Source organism: Pelodiscus sinensis, chromosome 14, assembly GCF_049634645.1.
Source record: "Pelodiscus sinensis isolate JC-2024 chromosome 14, ASM4963464v1, whole genome shotgun sequence".
Classification (NCBI taxonomy): domain Eukaryota; kingdom Metazoa; phylum Chordata; order Testudines; family Trionychidae; genus Pelodiscus; species Pelodiscus sinensis.
The window spans coordinates 19,470,178-19,492,078 of NC_134724.1; the positions used below are offsets into that span (position 1 = coordinate 19,470,178).

At 43.1% G+C, this 21,901-nt stretch overlaps 1 protein-coding gene across 6 annotated transcripts in view; it reads right to left on the reverse strand.

The window, feature by feature from the left end:
• Positions 1 to 21,901, reverse strand: part of SH3GL3 (SH3 domain containing GRB2 like 3, endophilin A3) — a 95,313-nt gene that overhangs the window by 20,766 nt on the left and 52,646 nt on the right. For 4 of the 6 annotated variants that reach the window (XR_001369331.3, XM_075897135.1, XM_075897133.1 and 1 more), the window contains 3 exons: positions 7,492 to 7,560; positions 4,719 to 4,791; positions 2,540 to 2,683 (listed from right to left, as the gene is read on the reverse strand). Coding sequence is in view for 5 of the 6 variants with exons in the window: in XM_075897133.1 (XP_075753248.1) it covers positions 2,540 to 2,683; positions 4,719 to 4,791; positions 7,492 to 7,560 (286 nt within the window). In the remaining variant the exon portion in view is untranslated. Of the gene's footprint in view, positions 1 to 2,539; positions 2,684 to 4,718; positions 4,792 to 7,491; positions 7,561 to 10,937; positions 11,012 to 21,901 lie in introns of all 6 variants that reach the window. The other 2 variants (XM_075897134.1, XM_075897136.1) reach the window with 2 other exon arrangements.

Genomic DNA, 21,901 nt, shown 5'->3' on the forward strand with positions numbered 1-21,901 from the left:
CTTCCGGGGCATGGAGCAGGGCTGTCAATCCCTCTGCCTAGAGAGTTTCCAGAACTAGAAAGAATTTTGTCGTAATGTTTTCCACCGTTCTCTACCACCTCTCAAGAAAACTATCATTGGCTTGCATTATTCTCTCTCATCTTGGATTATTCAAAATAGGACATGCAGTTCCTTCTAGAGCTGCTTCTCCATTTGGTAGAACTCCGGAAACATCACAAGGCCCAAAGATACAGTTTGTCACTTTAACAGAACTAGTGTTACAGTTTTAGGGCAAATGCAATGGGTATCCCCCAACGTGACCCCCCCATTAGAATTTCCAGTTCCCACCTGCCACTTCTCTTGCAGGAAAACCTGATTCCCTCTTCCTTCTCCCTGGGGGACTGAAGGCTGCACTGCTCCCTGCCATACAGGGTATGTGTCGACTGTATCTCTCTGTCGGCAGAGGGATGCAGATTAGGCAGGTCAACATTGTAGATGAGGCAGGGATTTAAATATCCCACACCTAATTTGCATAAAAATGGCTGCCGCGTTTTGCCGACTCAGCACTTTGTTGGCAAAAAGTGGCAGTCTAGAGGGGGATCTGTCGAGAAAGACAGCCTTTTTCAACAGATGCTGTAAACCTCCTTGTAGGAGGCAGAAGGGATCTGTCGAAAAAGGCTTTCTTTCTCGACAGATCCCCTCTAGACTGCCACTTTTTGCCAACAAGGTGCTGAGTCGGCAAAATACGGTGGCCATTTTTATGCAAATTAGGCGTGGGATATTTAAATCTCTGCCTCATTTGCAATGTCGTCCTGCCTAATCTGCATCCCTCTGCTGATAGAGGGATGCAGTCTAGACATACCCACAGTGTGATACCTCCAACAAGCCAGTCTGCCTAAAGGCCAGTGCCTGCACTTTGCTTTCTCTCTGAGGGCTGTGAAAAGTGTATTGCTGCAAGTTATCACAGAACTCTTTCAAGCAAGCATGTTTATTCTTAAGGTAAAAATATAAATATTTATAAAGAAAAAGCCTTTTGTTTGTTGTCTCTGGAAAACTCAGAAGATGGCAAGCATCCACAGGGAGTGGTGCCTCTCTGGACCTATCCACAACCTCACTCAAATCATCCCTTTCCTCGCCCCCGTTTTTAGCTCCCACAGAAGCTAAATGCAACCCTCCCTCCACACCAGAGTCAGATAGAGTCCCTGGCCCAAAGGGATACATAAACCATTCATAATCAAAGATACCCTGCATGGTCCCAATGTGTGTCACAATTAGTACCTACAAGTGTGAGAACTTTTGGTCTCAGGGCAAGAGATGTACAGACAGAACAACATGAAGACAATAAGTGATCTTTTATTTTAAAATAAAACTAAATGGCTAATTTAGATACAAAATGCCCCCAAATGTCTATATCTGTTAGCCACAAAAATGTAATTTTACAATATACCACTTCATTTGTCCCAGTCTTAGGCTAAAATTGCTACCATTATTTTTTTTAATATATGGTCCACATACAAAAAAACTTCTAAGCATGTTAGTTGGGTATTTGATTGTTTGTTAAGCAAACCGAACATGTTCAAATGTGCCTGTGCAAAACATTTTGTTTGACATTTCTTTTTCTTTGGCCTTGGTTCCAATTTGCATCCCCTTGGCACCTGCAAATAGACAAATATACACAGCTTGTGGCTGGTATTGCACCACCTCCCTCATTCCTAAGAGAATAAACAACCCCCAGGAGAATAACCATGTCTTACACAACGTGTCTCACAGCCTGGGAAGCTAAGCCCGGTCTGGAGTCCTAGGTCTTCAGTGCCTGACTTGCTGTTGCTCTTTCAGCAAGGCCTTCTTATGCAACACTGCAGATACAGTCCTACATAATGTGCAGTCTGCATCCCCCTCTACACTCCTTGGGAACTAGCAGGGAAGTGGTATCAGAGCACAGCAGAGACAGGCTACCTGCTGACAGTTCCAGGGCCGACCCCAGTGCCAGCCTAGAGCAGCCATTACAATGAAAATCCTTCGGAGCCCCCATATCCTTAGGTTGGAATATGCTCAGTCACTCTGTAGCTCATGTGCAGTTTGTTCACATGTAGAAGTTGTGAGGGGATGGAGCATGCTCAGTTGCTCTGTAGGGTGATACAGGCGTAGATCTGTCAACCCTGGGAGCTACTAGCAGCTTGAGCATGCTCAGCAAGTCTCTATTGCAATGTTTTCAAAGCCTTGAAAATTTGGCCAAATATGGGTTGGATTTTCAAGAGTTACAATCCTGAAACAAAGGCTACCTCCCTTAATAAATTCCAGGTTCCTGCTCCAAAGCACAAGGGCCTTCCAGCAACTCACAAAAAAGGTTGCTATGATTTTTTTAATATGAACATACATTTTCCCAACCTTGTTTTAAAAAATGACTGAACTGCTTTGGCTGAAAGTTCTTAAAACCAGCCAGAGGCAGGCACTTCTAAGCAACAATCCATCTTCTAAGCAACAGTCACATATGTATAAGTAGTGTTATTTCACATACAACATATGCTGCGACATGCATAAGGGAGCTACACAAACTCACCAAATGTGGAATCCTCCCCAAGTTCTCGGCCATACCGCAGCATACAATCCCCCAATAGCCCTTCTGTCTGAGGATATCCTGTGGTTTTAACCTGTCCTCTGATCTTCGACATAGTGTTCAGCATTCCCAGTTTGGCTCTGTATGCTTAGAAATATTTTAAATCATATGAAAAAACCATTCATTTATGGCCTGATTTTTTGTAATTGTTATGTTACATAAAATGATTTGACAAATCATTTCAGTGAGTGACTGTTGGCCTGATCAGTAAGCATTTTGTGGTGGGAATTCAATAATTAAAATGTGAGAGGGGTTTTCATATGGGTCCTATGATATGTTCTGTTCCCTGATTGGATGAGCTTAGCTGTAATACGTTTATGGTATCCATAACTGCACTTAAGAGTTGAATAATCACCATTATCAATAAATTTCAATATTTACTATTCCCATGACAATTCTAGCAAGAGTTTTTACAGAAAGCAAACACAAAAGGAATATGAATGTAGCCAAAGTCAACTTCATGGTTTTATTTGAGTTACCGTTTGGAGAACTACTTTCCATTGGCATATCTGCTCAGGTCCACCAGCCAAGACACTGGGAATTAATTTTTTAGACTGGCTGCAATGCTGAAAAATGCTGATTTTATCCATATCCTGTATAAGCAGTGTCAAAAGCAGACATTTATTTCTAAAGAGTTTTCCTCTCGCCACTCTTAATTTTCATCACAACATAGCTTCATCTACTATATATTTGAGAGAGTTTGTGAGCGAACGAGTCTGTCCATCTGTTTGTTCAAGAACTCTTCCTAAAGAGTAAGCACTAGGACCATGTAGCTTCCTCCTATCATAACTTAAAGCAAGGGAAGGGTTCTGTTGTGCAGAAGAGAGGGGCGGGCTGTTCCCCTTTCTCAGGGAACAAGAGGAAAATGCACAGTTTGCTCCATTCCTCACTCTGGCTGGGGAGCACAAGGGGCAGACAAACCTGGCTCTCCCCCAGTCAGGGGACATGTACCTTGTGGCTGTGCCTTCTGGAGCTGTGGTGGCCATGGAGAGGCACTTCTCACCTGGCCCCAAGACACTATGGTGAGAGACGGCTACACTACCAAGGTTTGTCTACACTACCGAGGTTTTTCAGAAAAACATCAGTTTTTCCGAAAAAACTTCAGTTATGTCCACACTGCAATCACATTCTTCTGAAAGAAAATTGAAAGAACAGAGGGTTTTTCCAACATTGGTAATCCTCATTCTACGAGCTCTTTCGGAAAAAGGTGTGTGTGGATGGTGAAGAGGGAGTTCTTTCAAAAGAAGAGGAAAGAGGAAAGAGTGCAGGTACCCTGGTGGCCACTCTGTCCAAAATAATCACAGCTGAAATGTGAGCTAGCGTCCATTCAGTGTGGACGCTCTCTTTCGGAAGAAATTTTTCCAGAAGATCTCTTCCGGAAAAGCTTCTTCCAAAAGAAGTCTGAAGTCTAGACATAGCCTCACTGGGGAAGCCCTCATCCCCAGACCCACCCCAGATCAATGATTTAAATGAAGAAAAACAAAAATTAATTGAGGTAGGGACCCAAGCAATGCCAGGTAAATCTTCAAGTAATACAATACTGGATTTGTACTGGGCATTCATGGGATTAACAATCGTCATCACTGGCTTTATCTGGAGCCTCCCAGAAAATCATTAAGATTTGATAAGGCCTAATCCTACACTACTTACTCAAGAGAAACTCATTGAAATCTCCCTCCAGCCATGGATTTCATGCACCCACGCTGGGTAGATATCTCTCTGACATTGCATAGGGAATGTGCGATCAGTCTCTCTTCTTTTGTTCTAATGAAGACAATGAAACTCTTTCCATTCAACTGAGTGGACAGTGGATCAGTCTCTTAATGCCCCATGCCTTAATCACATTAAATCAAACCAATGGCCAGCATCAATGTCCCTCCTTTCTCTGTTCTCAGACTGAAATTTGAAAAATCCTGTAAATTAACTCCCCCAGTGTCTGTTGAAGTGTTCAGAAAAGGCGATTGAGCCATTAAAAAAGGTAGAGACAGGCCTGCTTATCTTTCACTGATCTGTTTCATATTCCCTGAAAATATGAGCAACCCACAGGAGTTCAATATTATCCCTGGTACAGATGCTATTCAAGTTCAGCTCATAATAAAGGAACTGTAGGAATTCAGTTTACCTGGATTTGGCTGAAGATACTCTGTGGATTTTGACAAAAGCTCTGCTACAGCTTTGCTGGTGACATCAATTTTCTAGTAGAGAAATGTAACAGGACATTAAATACCACAACCCTTTATCCTCTGACTAGATACAATATATTATTCTGGCAAGCTAAGAAGTTTTAATTAAAATCAGTACAAAACATTATCCACTTTAATTTTTGTTGTGCCAAAGCTTTCATTATTGATGCTGAAAAGAAAGGAAGTTGAGTGTTGTATTAAGCCCAGTTGCCAGCATCAAAGTGTAGAAAGATAATTAACCCCTCAGAGCTAATAGTCATTCTTCGTGAAAAACACTGCTATATTTTGGATTCGCAATTTCTTCCCCAGCCCTCTTTATCCCTACTATATCAACCATGTACCTGAGAAGCTGATTCAGGAATTCCTTCATCCCAGTTCTATGTTCTCTGCCCTTTAGTGCATGAACCCATATAGCAGCTATAGTTGATAGTATCTAAAACAGCGGTTCCCAACCACCAGTCCATGAACCCGCAGCAGGCCACAGGCTGCACACTGCCAGGCCATGCCCCCAGCTGCTAATGAACCCCGCCCACTGGGGTTCCCCACGCAGCAGCAGGGTGAATGGTCCAGCAGACAATCGGGTGTGCTGCAGCTGGAGCTGGGGCCGCAATGAAGCTGTCTCTACTGGGGCAGCCTCACTGTGGCCTCAATTCCAGTGCCACTGGCTGCTATGTGGCCCGGCTGGTGGGGCCGTGTGATGGGCAGCTGCAGCATTTGGCCGGGGCCAAATGCCATGTGGAGCGCAGCTGCTGTGGCAGCCAGGTTCCATGTGGCTCTCGGCCCTAGCTGAGCACTGCAGCAACCGAGCTCCACATGGCACTTGGCCCCAGGTGAGCACTGTGGCAGCCCAGCTCCACGTGGCACTTGGCCCCAGCGGAGTGCTGTGGCAGCTGAGATCCACATGGTGCTTGGCCCCGGCTAAGCACTGCAGCTGCACTTACTCAGCAGGGGACCAGCTGGTGGCACTAAGCTGGGACCAAGCACCACGTGAACCCAGCTCCCACAGTGCTCAGTAGGGTGACCTGGGGAGATGCAGTGGAGCTCTGGAAACAGGAAGCTGGCATTGAAGTGTTTGGGGCAGAGGGGGGCTGGTACAAGGGAACTCTGAGAGCAAGAGGCTGGCACTGGAGGAGCTGGGTGCAGGGGACTCTGGGGTCAGTGGCTGGTGCTGGGGCAGGTAGTGGAGTGGTGAGGGGATCTAGGGATTAGGGCTGGCTGTGGGGGCCGAGACTTTTTATTCCACAGACCAGCAAACCCACAAACAAACTTTTGGCAGACCGGTGACTAAGGATGTTAAATTTAGATTAATCAGCTAATCGAATAGTTGACACAATCTGCGTTGACTATTCGATTAGTTGATAGGGTGCCTCCATCTTTGAAGTGTAGCAAGAGCCCCAGCCAGGGCTGTTGCTACACTTCAAAGGTGAAAGCGGGGAGCACTGGGCCAGCAGGGGACTCAAGCAGTCTACCACTGGCCCCGTGCTTTCTGTGGTGTTTCAAAGCGGCAGCGCCGCATGGAGCCTGGGATCAGCTGGGGACTCAGAGCCTGGGAGTCCCAGCTGGCCCTGGGCTGCATGCAGTATTTTAAAGTGGCAGCGCCACATGGAGCCCAAGGTCCGGCTCCAGGCTCTGGCTCCAAGCTCCACATGGCAATGCTGTTTTGAAGCACCTCTTCTTCTCCCCCCACCCCTGCTGTCTCTTTTTGATAGAGGCAGCAAGGGGGGAAGTGACTACCAGAAACATTTTATTTGCATATTTGAATATTCATTTGCATAATGAATATGCAAATATAATGTTACCAATCTGCCAAATGGGTTTGCCATTACCCAGTACAAAAAACGTTGGGAACCACTGATCTAAAATATACTAATATTTCTTCTCTTTTCCCTTCTGTGACTCATGCAGTGTTTTCTCCTTATAAATCAGACAATTATTGTGGAACTAAAGAAAACTGAAGTTAAAAAAATAAGTGGAAAAACATTGGAAAAAACAATGTATGCAATGAATTTTTCTTAATCTACCAATACCAAAATCTCACAAAGAGGTATGAATGTAGTTTGTGGTGGGGAAGAGGGGCCATTTGCCCCTAAAAAAACTGCAAGCCTTGGGCAGAGGCAGAATTCCACACACAAAGCCCCACTGGCCTGCCTGGAGCTGTTCCTGAAATACAGAAGTCAAGCTATGCCTATGGAGAGGGGTCTATACATGTAACAATATAGCAGACAAAGACCCAGTGAAGGACTGAGAACCAAAGAGCAGGAACAAAAAATCCTTGAGAGTAACATTGTTTCAACTACCATACTGCAATGCTTTCACAGTGGGCAATTCTTACCAGTTTTAAAATTCTTACAATTTTTTTAAACACTTCTACCAAGATTATATCTGAAAAACAAATACTTTACTGTTCATGCTAACAAATTAAACTGTTAGAGACCAATGTTGTTCCTGATAAACTCATAGACAAAACTTTCAGGGTCAAATTCTTCCCTCTGTTACAAAACTGATATTTCATTACATTCAATACTGTTGTGTTACTGTACACAGAATTTTCTCCCTATAGTCTTCAGCAAGGACAGGATTGGATCTTATAATATATATGGATATTTTGCATACTTATTTTTGGATTGCCTAGTATATTACACTAAGAAATTAAATGAAAAAATGTATTTAATCAATGGCATAACCTTGAAAAACTTATGTTGGCTTCCTTACCCTTTCCATCTCTTGAAATTCTTCATCTAGTTTTGTTCCTTCTGCTCCACTAATTTTTTCACTGAACAACTGCAAAAACAAAAGAAAACATTGTTACTTTATGAAAGAACATGTAGACCTGAGAGTTAAAGAAAGTTATTAGAAATGTAAGTAAAGTGTCTGTAGGTGCAGATTGCATCTCTATAAACCAAGAGTCTCTGGTCTGGCAAGATGCATGGTCCAGCAGGACCACAATGTTCCAGGATCAGAGAACCCCACCCCTCTGTGGGGGGAGGGGAGCACAGTGTGATGCAATAGGTGAGGAGATCTGGGAGCCTGGCTCACAGCTCAGCTAGGCTGCCATTGGGGTGGGAGATGAGGGTGGGAAGCCTGGTGGAGTAGCAGGGCATAGAGGGCCGTGAGGCAGGTAAACCAGAAAGTACCTTCTTTGGTCTGGCAAAATCCCTCACCCAGGACCAGTCAGGTCCCCGGAGTGCCGGACCAGGGAGGTCCAACCTATATTACTAAAGTGATACACACTTAAAGCAAGTGCACTTGAAGTGAGGTGCATGCTTATTGCATACAACACTCTGAGAACCATTCGTTCCCTCTGCATCCAATCTGTAGCTGCTATGGTTCAACTGGCACACCCCTCAAATTTTAGGTACACAAGGGCAATTAGCAAAACTACCCTCTCTGGGGACACCAATGTGGTTACAACAATCTTGCAGTCCATTGAAATGAGGAAGACCACTCATGCGGCCCACTCACTAGCCTAGGTTGTTCCTCACTGATCTCTAGGGAGGGGGAACTGCCCAAACTGGAGTTTCTAAATAATCACTGAAGTGATCTAGAAGATCAGAAAATTTCTCAAGCTTGAGACATTTGTACTCTTAAGAAGCTACACTGTAGATTTCAGATATAGAGGCCAACCAGCCAGATCACATTTAAATTGGTACAAAACTGGAGTAATTCTCTTCAAATCAACAATGTTACTACAGTTTACAATGAGATTAGATTTTGGCCCTGGATTCCTGCGAGTGCATTCATAACACTCCCAGTAACATTAATGGGTCCTATGCATGCACACTCTGGTCAGATAGCAGACTTATCAAAAATGGTGCAGAGTAACATATTTGTGCAATCCACTATCTTTTATACTTTTTAAAGAAAAAAAGGTACACTATCTTCAAAACTATGTATCTCACAGAAGCAACTTCACTTGTAGGATTCCAACCAGGCAACTTGAACCATTTCAAGATACTTGGAATGTCAGCTAATTTTTTTGATATGCAAGATACATCAGCCCATCAGTATTATTTTTGGTCTTCATAAAAAAAAAAAGTTATGAGATTTGTGCTCCTAATTCACTTCAGTGCTTTAAAAAAATATGACATCTCACAAGTCATTGCTTCTTGTAATTGAAGATCTCACCCCTGTTACTAATAGCTAGTCTGTGTCTTAAGAGCAGGCTCGTTATATTGAAATACAGCAGGCTCGCTATTCCAACATCCCTGTAAACCTCATTGCACAAGAGTTAAGGGATGTTTCGGAATAGCACTTTATTTCAAAATTACCTTGAAATAAGCTACGCAATTTGCATAGTGCAAATTATTTCAAGGTAAGGGTGCTGTGTGGATTCACCCTAAGGGCAAGATCCTTTGCTGGTGTTAAAGGGTATACCCGAGTGTCACTGTACTTGGGACAGTGTTTTAATAATAATACCCAAAAAACAGTAAATTTTTTTAATGTGAAATTTGCTCAGAGGTGTTTATCTGTTTAAATGAGCTCTTTGCTGCCATTTGAAAACAGCAACAATGTTAAAAAACAGAGCACAATAAGAAGTTGGGCATCAAGTACTCCATTGAAAAATAAATGCAGAAAGCACCAAAATGGAGTGGAGTGTTTTATTCTCCCTTTTCCAAAAGCCTCCCAAATTAGAATATATCTGACAACATAGAACAGACGTTGGAGAGCTGTAGAATCTGAAAATGGGTCACAGATACTGGATACGGAGCTGTTCTCTGTTCATGGCTTGATTCTGCATGGTACAGGTGTGCAGTACGGAGTGTATAAGCAAAAGATTAAGGAGTGATGAAGCAAGACAAGGAGCTCAGGAGAACCTGGTGCTGTGTTCATATAACTGCTGCTGTGTGCGGGCACCCGAAGACGCCTGCCTAGGGAAATAAGTGATGATGAAGAGAGAATTATGTTGCTAATTATTGTTTATTTGCATGCATTGCAGAAGCACTTAGAGGCCCAAATGCTATTATACCAGGCACTGTACAAAGAAATAACACACAGGGATGTTCTCTGCCCTAATACTCTTACAATCTCAGTGCTGAGGGACAGTAGAGGGATACAACAGAGCAGAGAGCACAAGGTTATGACGGGATGATACGGGTCAGCAGCAGTCACAGAGCAGCAGTCACAGAGCACCAACTGCCTGAACCAGGGGGCTCAAACTCAATTTACCTTTGGGCCAGGGCCGGTCTGCAAATCCTCCTAGTGGGCTCCAGTGGGCAGGGTCTCCACACATTCACCACACGTCTCCTGGCACTGGCTGCCAGCCTGCATACTACTGGGCCCTCCTCCCCATCCCCACCTGCTACCCCTGGGTGGTATAACACCCCCACCCAGGGTCCCTGGCAACAGAGCAGCTTCCAGCTGTTAGTTCTAGGCACTGTGGGCATAGCCGGTGGCCTGAGGGAGGTACGTGCAGCGCCATCCTGTCCATAGGCTGGTTTAGTGTGGCTGCCATGGAATTCACACTTTGGGGGCGCCCCACAGCAGCATCCCAACCATCCTATGGATCGGATGGTCATCCATACGCAGGTTAGCCTGGGGCGGGGGGCAGCAGGGGTTGGGCTCCCCGCACTCATTGCAGGGAAACAGAGCTATGCAGCAGCCTGCTCTGCTCTGCTGCCATCTTCCAAGCCAGCTGGGGCTAGGGTGCTCCACTTACGGCCACCATGGTGAAGCAAAGCGCCCAGCCTGGCCTCAGACAGGGCAAAGGCTGCTGCGTTGCTCCGCTTCCCCACAGCTCCCCGACTGCTGCCTCATACCAGACCCTCTGATAATCCCTGCGGCTGCATCCCTCAGGGGAGGGGGTTTTAGAAGAGGGGTGTGATGTGGTGGGGCAGAGGGAAGAGCAGGGGCAGGAAGAGGTGAGGTGAGGGCAGAGCAGGGGCTGGACTTGGGGGGAGGGTACAGATGTGCCCCCCAGAGGTACAGGGACTCATGTGTTGGCCAGACTGTGGAACTGCTCAGACCACGGATAGTCCCTGGGCCATGAGTTTGAGACTCTTGGCTTAAACTTTCTGTGGTTCTTTGTAGGTATCATGGCAGAGGAGTGTTTTAAAGGGAGGATTTGAAGTAGGAGAATGTGTTGGCTTTGTGGGTGTTTGCTGGGAGCTTCTCCAGAAGATAAGGGGTGCGGTGAGAAGAGAAAGCGCGAAGGTGCTTACTGTAAAATTTGACAAGTGGACAATCAAAAACGGATATCACTTGCTCAGCAAAGGTGGGTGCCAACATCTTATATCTGTGTAAGAGATGACAGGGTGAGGCTAGCTTCCTCCCACACCTGCATGGACAAGGAAAAATCCACATACACAGGCTCCAAGCCACACAAGATAAACTCTTCTTGATATACTGAATAACGTATGGAAAAATTCACATTTGTATCTGTTATCTATATGATTTTCCTGATACTTACAATATTGATCAAGAATGATTTACTAAAAATATCATCTAAAGAAGCTATGGTCCTCTGGCTAGAGAGGCAGCTTCTTCCAAATAGTCAGTGCACAGCAACATATGCAGCCCACAGTATACTCATGTAACACATCCAGTCACTTGGGAAGTTGTACAAGAAAAACTCAACACCACAATGTTAAATCAACAACAGATATTTGAACAAGGAAATACTTTTATTTTAATTTTCTATAACGTTTTTAGGAGTGAAATGTAGTGGAGTATGAATGTTTGGTCTTCAGAAGGGAAAGGAGAGCATCACATAACAAGTTTTTACAGCACTCCATTAAACCCCAATACAATTTCTTCCTCTTCTTTGGAACAGAAATGAAAGATATAAATGAGGCAGATTCAAGAAGAAAATTACAAAGAAACAAAGTTTAGATGTACAGCACTTAAAAACACAGTTTATTTCCCATGCCATATGGCACCCATTACAATATCCTCTCTTTGATTTTCAAATACCCTTAGGCTGTGTCCTTTTTTCAAAAAAACTTCACCTGCGTCTAGACTACAGCCGCGTTCTTTCGAAATTAAATCGAAAGAATGCGGCTTTTCTTTCGACGGCGGTAAACCTCATTTCACGAGGAAGAACGCCTTTTTTCGAAAGTGCTCTTTCGAAAAAAGGCGTTCTTGAATGCCAACAGGGCTTTTTAGAAAGAGAATCCAGACTCTCTCTCTGCTTTCTTTCAAAAAAGCGGCTTGCTTTCTCAAAAGTTCCGCTTACAGTCTAGACGCTTTTTTTCGAAAGAGGCTTTTTCAAAAATATCTTTAGAAAAATCCTCTTTCGAAAGAGGCTTGCAGTCTAGACATAGCCTTAGGGTGTGACTACACAGCATGGTTATTTCGAGATAACTAGTGTTATTTCAAAATAACAATGTGAGCATCTACACAGCCATTCCATTATTTCAAAATAAGTTTGAAATAACAGATGTCTTATTCCGAAATCTGTAAACCTCATTATACAAGGAACAATGCCTATTCCAAAATAGCTATTTTGACTTAAGCCATGTGTAGATGCTCCACTGCTGCTATTTTGAAATAGCCCCTCACCAGGGCCATTCTAAGTTATATCTCCCCAGTGGCTTCTGGGGATCTAAATCGAGATAGCACATCTACATTAGGGAAGCCTGCCTCGGACTAATTTTGAGGCTTCCCTGCAGTGTAGACATGCTATTTCAAAATAAGCTATTTTGGAATAACTATTCTGGAATAGCTTATTTTGAAATAAGCATGCAGTGCAGACATACCATCAGTTTCCAATTTCTCCTCTAAATACACTTGCAATTTAGCCCTTTGTCCACATATGGCCAGACTCTCAAAAGAGCCAGAGAAATCTAGTCATAAATGTCACAATGGGAGTTAGCATTCTTGAAAAATCTGACTCCCACTTACACCACTGTGTTAGAAAGTACCAGAGAGGTAGCCATACTAGTCTGTATCTGCAAAAACAATGAGAAGTCCTGTGGCACTTTAAAGACTAACAGATTTATTAGGACATAAACTTTCCTGGGCAAAGATGCATCTGACAAAATGGGTCGTTGCCCAGGAAAGCTTATGCCCTAATAAATCTGTTAGTCTTTAAGATGCCATGGGACTCCTCCTTTTATTAGAAATAAGGTACAAACTGTTAACAGTGAGGACGTGTCTAGGTACATGTTGATTTTTCCATCATTTGGAGTCTTAAATCAAGCCATTTTATTTTTAAATGTATGCTAGAGCTAAAGCTGAAGTCATGGGCTTGATGCAGATTCTATGCCCTGTATTATGCAAGAACTCAAACTAGATAATCAGAATGGCCTCTCCTGGCTTTAAATATTGGAGTGAAAAAATACAGACTTTGAGAGGGTTGGGGAATTGTTTCAAAAATCAAGCCCAGACCTTAACTTTTTAAAGGAACTTTATCTCTACAGTGGCTTGAACTAAAACCCCAGTCTCTAACAGCCCCCAAAGGGATCCTAATCCAAATTTTGTAGCCACTCTAGTTTTGACAGTTCCCAGCCATCTTTGATGCACTGTATTCATTCCTAAAGTAGTCAACAAGGGCATTCATTTCCCAAAACTGCACACTTCCTTCACTTGCTCTTCCTGTTGTTTGAACAGATTAGGAGAACATTTTATGCTTTGTCTACATTTAAGAGTTCAAAATGCAGCCGCAGCAGTGCTGCTACTGGCAGCACTTTAACCTGGAAGTGTGGCCATGGAACAAGTGCTGGGAGAGAGTTCTCCCAGCGCTCTATGTAAACCGGGTCAGCAGCAAGGGTGTCTGGAGGTGCCAGCGGTTGGGCCAGGAGCATGAAGGACCCATGAAGAGGGGACAGAATTGACCTTCCCCCTTGTCTGGAAAACATCCTTGTTTGGGATCGTCAGGTTCAGGCAGTGCTAGACTGAGGAGGTCCAACCTGTATTTGATAATAAAAAAGCTCATAAATATGCATCTGTCTTAGACGTGTGTCTTAATCATGGGACACAGGTTGCATGTCAGTATTAATAAAGGGAACTTTCCCAGCCTATACGAAATTGAGTTCCCTTAATTTTTTGGGAGATATAGATCAATAAGAGAAAAAAGGGCTGACACATTTACATAGGTGCAGACAGAATCACAATACAAAAAGATGGATGCTCATAATGGAAAAACTGAGCTCCCTCTGGGAGACCCCATCAGAAGCCCTCCCTCTACTGATGATCAAGCCATGAGAGACCCATAATACCCTGACACTCATCAAGGATGAGAGTAGAACTATTTGTAACTTGTGCACTGGTCTGTATCAAATTTCGATACACTTGGGTAATTATAACTTTCATTGTAATTTTAATAAAACTTATTGTATGCGTGGTCACTACCTTCGGTCTTTGTGTGTTGTCAGCGACTCTAATTTTGAAGAAAGTAGCAGAAGTGACTTTCACTCTGTTAAACTTGACATTGTAGCCACGAGAGCCAAACGCAGGGTGATGTAACACAACATTACAAAGTCAATGTAAATAAAAATAAAAAGCTACAGGCTTACAAGGCAGCTGATGTTTTTGTGACTGTTGTATCTGCTGGCCTCTCTTCTTATGAAATAATGTGTTTTCACTGGGTCTGTGAAGTTTACATCTTCAATACCATCAGATATACACAGTGTAACTCTGAATGATTCATTTTACACATGCATCAGATATTCTTCTACTTATATATTACTATTTTAGGTTCAATTTTGCTTATCATTTCTGACGCACAGTTAAAAACTTTTTCTGTGTTCTTTTTTACTGTGGTAGTTTGACACCACTGATACAAGGATTGAAAATTTACAGTGACAATGAATCACCGACTGTGAGGGAATCAGCAGGCCTGCTGCACTGCCAGAGAGTAGTGAGAGCAATTAAGAAAGACCAAGACACTGCAGAAGAGTTAAGTGATTTCTCTGCAGCAATCATCATCAAAGTGGGCAACTGAAGAAATATTTACCCAACTTCTACTATTTACAGATGATAAAGCAGCAATTTTGCATTCAAAATTTAGTGTCTAAACTACATAAACTGCATTCATATCTAAAGGCTAGAGTTGCAGACACAATCACATACTTCACATCTAAGGGTGTGTCTAGACTAAAGGGTTTTGTCGACAAAAGTCCACTTTTGTCAACAAAACTATACTTGCGTCTACACTGCCGCTGAATTCTGTCGACATAATGTCAACAGAACTCAGCAGTTCTGTTGACGGCTGTAAAACTCATTGTACGAGGAATAACGCCTTTTGTCAACAGAGTTCTGTCGACAGAAGGCATTATTGCATCTACACTGTCCTTTGTGTCTACACTGTCACGTCGACAAAGCAGCTTGCTTTGTCAACAGAACTGGATGTAGTCTAGACGCTCTTTGTAGACAGAAGCTTTGTCGACCGTATCTGTCGACAAAACTTCTCTCGACAAAAGCCTGTAGTCTAGATGTACCCTTAATGACCTACATCATGCTCACAACACATTCCAGGCGCAAAAGAATTGGCTAGAATAAAAAAAGAAATCCAGTTGTACAGCTTCAAACTGATGTTCAAACATCAACTAGTAAAGCAGTTCTTGGCTTTGCTGCAAACAACCTGTGTAACCTTGGTAAAGCTATACAGCTTCTCTGAGCCTTAGTTTTCTTAGCTGTAAAATGTGATTAATACCTCAGTTACCTCACAGAGAGGCTACTTATTCATTCCTTTGAGCCCCTCAGAGTTATCGGTGTGTTATTATTAAATTTTACTAATATAATCAATTTCACATTGGCTCAGCATCAGTTTTAGTTCTCTCACATTAAGAAATGTAAATTCTCCAACAGTGGCACCTGCTCTGGTCAGATTGAAGTTAACAGTTGTTAGAGCAGCACAGCTAATCTGACAAAGAAAAGTCATGGGATACCCAAAAAATTATTGAGAATGTATGCCCCAGGAAATGGCTGCTGTGTTTTAGTTATCTGACAAGCAACATTTACATGTATTCAATACAATGGTTTGCAAATAGAGTTGTAAAATCTCATTTCATTAGTTAACTAAACATTAAGTTTAATCGATTAACTGACTAAACAGGATGGGTGGGCGGGGTCACGGCAGCTGGACTGGAGCAGTTCCCTGGCTGGTCTGGGAGCTGCTCCAGTCAGGTTGGAGTATCCCTACCCGGGGCATGCCAGGGACAACCTCACCATGGCTGGGAGCTGCTCCAGCTCGGTTGGGTGCTCCCTACCTGTGGTGAGCTCCATGGGGCTGGAGCAGCCCCCAGCCCACAATGCACGCATGGGGCTGCTCCAGCACCAACCAGTTAACCATAACCGGTAAGCCTCACCATTACTGGTGAGGATTACTGGTTAACTGATTAACCATTAACATCCTTAGTTTGGAATTAAACAGGAACCTGGTTGACTGGAGCCCCGTGTAATTATAAAGCTATATATCAAGGGTGGCCAAACTTATCTCCGAGCCACACACGACAAACTTCAGAAGTTTGAAAGCAGGGCACCTGGAGTTGGGGCTCAGGACTTTTGCCCTTGGAAGGTGCCTGCAGGAGCTCAGGGGTTCAATATATGAGTTCCATGGCAGCTGTACTTCTGCTGAAGCTCCAAGCCCTAGCAGGCATATCCCGCAGGGCTGAAGCCCTGAGACCATCTTTCCCGCTGCAAGATAGAGCTACCAAGTCCCAACCCCACAAGTCTGGTGGGGGGGGGGGGGAGAGAGGAGCGCCGTGAGCCACTCTTTACCTGTAAAAGTGCTGCATGCAATTTGCAAGCCACAGTTTGGCCACCCCAGTTTTGATGAGTCAACCAGTTTTGATGAGTCAGTCAGGTTCAGAACCCACTACTACAACTTACATGGTCCTGTGCACTGCAGCCATTTAGAAATCCTGACCCCACCACACAGCCCAGTATCTGAGAGTCTTACAAACTGTATAAGGCCTCTCTGCACATTCATCTTCAGGGCCTGAATTGTAGCTATGGACTCACTGGCCATTCTGGTGGTCAAGTTAATGCAGTTCCAGACCTAAATGGGACAGGAATCTGGCTGTAATCTACTCTGGTGACTCGAGAGGAGCTCCGCAGTTTGGCAATGGGGTAAGATGGCTGCCTCTCAAACTTCTGTTGAATACTCTGCACCACATCTAGCCACTCCAGCTTGTCAGGGAGCAAAGTGAAAAGAGCCTTTCTTCACTTCCCACAATAATTCTCCTGTCTTAGAGGAAGGGAGCAGAGAAGGGTTCACTGCTTAGAACTTGTTCCCTGCTCCCTTCTCTTTTATACAGTAGGCTGAAAATAATGAATGAAGAACTGTAATATTATAACATACAAATTCCACAAATTAGCATGATCCCTCTTGGGCAATACAACATATATGCTTGTATACTAAGGGCTGGATTGAAATAAGTGGCTGTGTTAAAGCACAATGTTGAGCCCAATTACATGACTGCAATACAGTGGTATAGCCAGAAGGGTGAGTAAGTGGGCTATGCTAGTGTGTGGGGTATGCTAGGCTATGCTAGTGTGTGGGGTTAAGCCCCTGTGCTCCAACCCTGCCCCCCAGCAGGAGCATCAGACAGGATGATGTGGGTGGGCCTGCATGAAAAGTGGGTGGGCCACTGCTATGTCCCTGCTGCAGTAAAACCCTTTTTACCATTTCTATTACTGCTCTGATTAGTTCTTATTCATAATTACATACTACTGCAAGCTACAACTCACAGTCTATAATAGAGCCAGTATTCTCTCTAGCATACAAGGGGATAGTCTCTGCATAAAGAAATACTGCACTTCCATATGCATAAGCACTTCTTGGCTCCAATCACTTCCCAGACCCTGCTGTTCTTTTTCATACTGAAACATTACATACAATGTTGCAGACACACAAGCTAAAAGCCTCTCTCTGGAATGTGCCTGATTGACAGATTTGCAGAAAATATTCAATTGGGATTTGAAAAGAAACAAAACATTGTAATGCTTTAGCGAACTTCATACGCGCAATTAATGTTGAAAATATAAAAAACTTTTCAGTAGTACAGCTTCATGCAGCACTTGTAAACATCCATCTTCTAAAGAATTTACCCCTTCAGCATCCTCTGGCTTTTGCTGTGTGGAAAAAATGCTCTTCCATAAGCTAAAACATCCATAGGGCTCAAATCTGATCTTGTACCAGTTTTACATAAGTGCAATTTTTCCAGTTTCATTGGAGTTCTGATATACACATTATAAATGAAACCAGATTCAGGCCAGAGTATAAAATGATCATTGATCATTTGCAATAAAATCTACAGCTTGTTAGCTCTTTGCAGTAAACAGGGCCCATCTTTCAATGTAGCTTTTTAAATATAAAATTTTCCTTTCAACATTTTGCCTGGACTATCTAAGGAATTATAATCTATGTGTCTCAGTCAGGCACCGTTCATTTCCACTGTCATATATATATTGTAATGTGAATTTTAGAAAACCTTCTTTTGCAAAAATTATATATAATATCAGCGATACACCAAGTAAACCCAATTTCAAAGCATAATCCTACTTCAAACTGCTAACAGAGATTACTGAGCATTAGAAATCACCAAGAATCTCCCAGAACAACAGAGATTTGATAAAACCCTCAGATAAGTACCACACATACATGGTGTATTTTATAATACATATCAACATGCATCTGTGCATCTGAGCCAAGCAATCCCAGGATGGGCAGTGCTCCATTCTTATCTTTCAACTGTACTGGCTTTCTTGTGGTATAATCCTAATTTGGGATCAAATCACAATAAATTTTTTTGTCCTTCAGCTGGTCTATTAGAGTAGGGTTGCCAACTTTCTAATCACACAAAAACAAACACCCCTTCTTTGCCTCTGTTCTGCCTGTTCTTAGAGCCTCACCCCCACTTGCTCCACCCCTCTTCCCTCCATTGCTCCCTCTCCCTAACCCCCCCTTACTTTAACTGGCCTGAGGTTAAAGTGTTGGGATTTGGAAGGGGGTGAGGGCTCTGGCTGGGGGTGCAGGCTCTGCAGTGGAGATGAGGAGTTTGGGAAGCAGGAGGGGGCTCAAGGCTGTGGTGTAGGGGGTGAGTGGTACGGGGTCCCGGCAACATTTACCATGGAAGCAGCCGCCAGGGGTCTGAGGCCCTGAAGCACACGGAGGCACTATGTGCTGTCCTTACGCCTGCAGGCACTGCCACTGCAGCTTCCATTGGTCACAGTTCCCAGCCAATGGGAACTGCAGAGTCTGCACTCAGATCAGGGGCAGCATGTGAAGCCTTCCTGTCCACCTGCCTTAGGCCCAGTCCCTCACTGACCAGAAGGCAGTGCCAAGCAGAGGCACCAGAGTTCAGCCAGGAGTGCCAGTCAAAAACTGGACAGCTGACAACCCTTTATTAGGGCCTGATCCAGCTCCACTAATGTCAGAGTCTGGGATCAGGCCCTTACTTACTCAGCAAGAATATGATTGATGTGTGTAGTTCGCTAATTTGTCATTAAATATACTTAATGGCTGCTCAAAAGAATTCACTGTTTACCAAAGGCTGAATTGCCTTTAATGAATATAGCCACGACAACATTTTCTTTATTCTGAAAAAATCATTTGTTGAAAGTTTAAGCATTGTAAGACTCAGAGATGTCTATCATAAGGTTAAATGTTAAACCACAAACCCAAAACATAGAAAATGCACAGAGGGGAAATGTCTGGCACAGTCAAATAATGATATATACCAGCATTTTTCTTTCTTCTTTTCTCTTCCTCACCTCCACCTCTTAAATGAAACAAGGCAATTAGGAGGGAAATAGACTAATTCAAAACTATTAAAATGTAGAAAGTCAGGGAATTAAACACACATAGTTCTGTCTTCCACAGGAAAGGTAACATTATAGTGCACACATATACTAAGGTATAAGAGTTAGGTTCAACACTAGTTAATACAAAATATTACCTTTCAGTATAACTGTCCAGTAGCCTTTTTTTAAGAGGGAAGCATAACAATTCTCAACTGTAGACCTGTCCTCACGTTATATTTTTCATTTGGCATTGAATTAATATGCATCAAGGATTTAATGCGGTGAGGTTATATTCATTACTTTCTGAGGAATCCCTTTAACGCCCATTCATAAACTATGGGTAGATAGTCTGGGAAAGGGATTTTCAGAGTGAAAAAAGATTTTTTTACAAAGTAAAGCCCTCCTGAGAGGACAGAGCAGTCACTCAGTTCAGGGAGGTCGGAGATGCTAAACTATCTTCCAAAGTAAAAAAATTCTGATTTACATCCTGCCCACTACTGTGCTGTGATGTACCACGGTTTGCTCTTCCTCTTTCCTAGCTCTTATATTGCACATAGGTTAGTTGATGTACTGGAAAAATAGGGCAACTGTTCTGGGAGGCACTCTAGATGTATAATAGTATAACTAAGAACACTATCCTCTATCAACCAGTTTACTCTTCAATGCAATTCACCTTAAAAAGCTGTAACTTAGAATATACATACAGGTCAAATGAGCAGATCCTTAGTGGAACTATAACAATGTAAACCAGATAAGCATTTGCCTGCCCCAAGTTCTGGGTGGTGGGTGCCCAGCAGCATGGAAGGACTGGCTGGGGGAGGATAGATCACAGTCCTATTCCTTTTTCCGGAGGCCCCGTCTCTTCCTGAGAGCCCAGAGCCAACCCCCACCTCTACTCCCTCAGGCCAGGCCAAGTCTGTCCTCAGTCTGATTACACAGATCATTGTCAGAAGCATTCACTAATTTTGGGTGCTCAGGTTAGGACAACTAAAGCCTGATTTCCAGAGCTCCATGAAAATTCTGTGTGCTCAGCTCTGAAAATCAGGCTGTGGGTGTCTCAAGCTGAGTGTCCAAAATTAGCATATTTGAAAATATCAGTCTAAATGCAAGCGAGATGCATGTTACTTTGCTACACAAGTTCCAGCAGAGGGCGAGGAATCAAATGAGCAAAGCCAAAATTCAGCCTTTATTAACTAACTAGGACTATGCACTCCCACTGAATACAAGGATGAGGCCTTCAGTTTATACTAGCTGATGCAAACAAATAAACAAACCAAGAAGTTGAATAGGAATCTCGATGGCAGGATGCTAGAACAATTTTTGTAGCGGGGTACTGAAAACAAAAGCATTTATTTGGTTATTACTTCTTCAAAGCCGGGGTTAAGAGGGCTGCTGCACGCCCAGCAACTTTGCTCCATGGAAGAAAATATAAACAAGGGAATAATTATCTGGCAATGCAAATAGGTAAAATACACAGAGAGATTTTCAAGATTCCAAGAGACATCTATAAATAACGGAGAGCAAAACAGTCTAATTAAAGCGTACCAGCAGTTGAGGCTGTTCTTTTATTTAACTTAAATCACCAGCACCGAAGACCTATGTTATTCCAGGGCTCTGAAGAAAACCAACAACCTGGATTGTAGAGATTAAGCACCAAAATTTAGTGAAAGCACTTCAGTGCTGAAAGTGCTGCAATAATACGAAGAGCAGGGCTATCCATCATGCTTTGATTTGTTTGAACAAGATTTCTTCTGCTTTGCCGGGCAGATCTCCTAAAAGAGAGGGTCTGTTGCAATATCAGTATCTATTTTAGTCCTGTTTTAGTCCTGATCTTGACCAACTAAATCATTTAATCATGTTCTTAAGAGCTTTAATGGATCTAGATCAGACCGAACACCCAGTGGGCATCACCTGCATAATGAATACGTTGGAGCCCCTTCTCCCACTAAACACAAGGCCAGCTGTAATACTAACTCTCACTAACATTTGTGGAAATAGTCACATTATTTCCTGACATATTAAGGGAATAGAACCTTTTGTTTAAAAAAAAATCAAGCAACTGAACTGGGTCCCTTTACATTTATAGATCTATTTTCTGTTCTCCTGCTCTTGTGCTGTTTAAGTTGCTTGCCATTGCAAAAATTAATAGTTTAAACACACGGAAGCCAAATTTGTTCTTATTTCTAAATGTGCTAGTTTCTCCATCCAACTTTAGAACATATGCCTCACAGCAGAGGACATTTGTTTTTGAAATTCAGGTGCCTTAAGCATCTTCAGATGTGTAACTATTTTAAAAAAAAATTTTATACTGCCCACAAGTTTCTTCAAATATTTTATTTCTGTGTCACACACTATGCTATTTTTCCCCCCAGAAATCGTTGTTTTATGGCAGTCAGCACTTTTGCGGATGGGGAATCCTAGGCATAAAAAGTTGTGG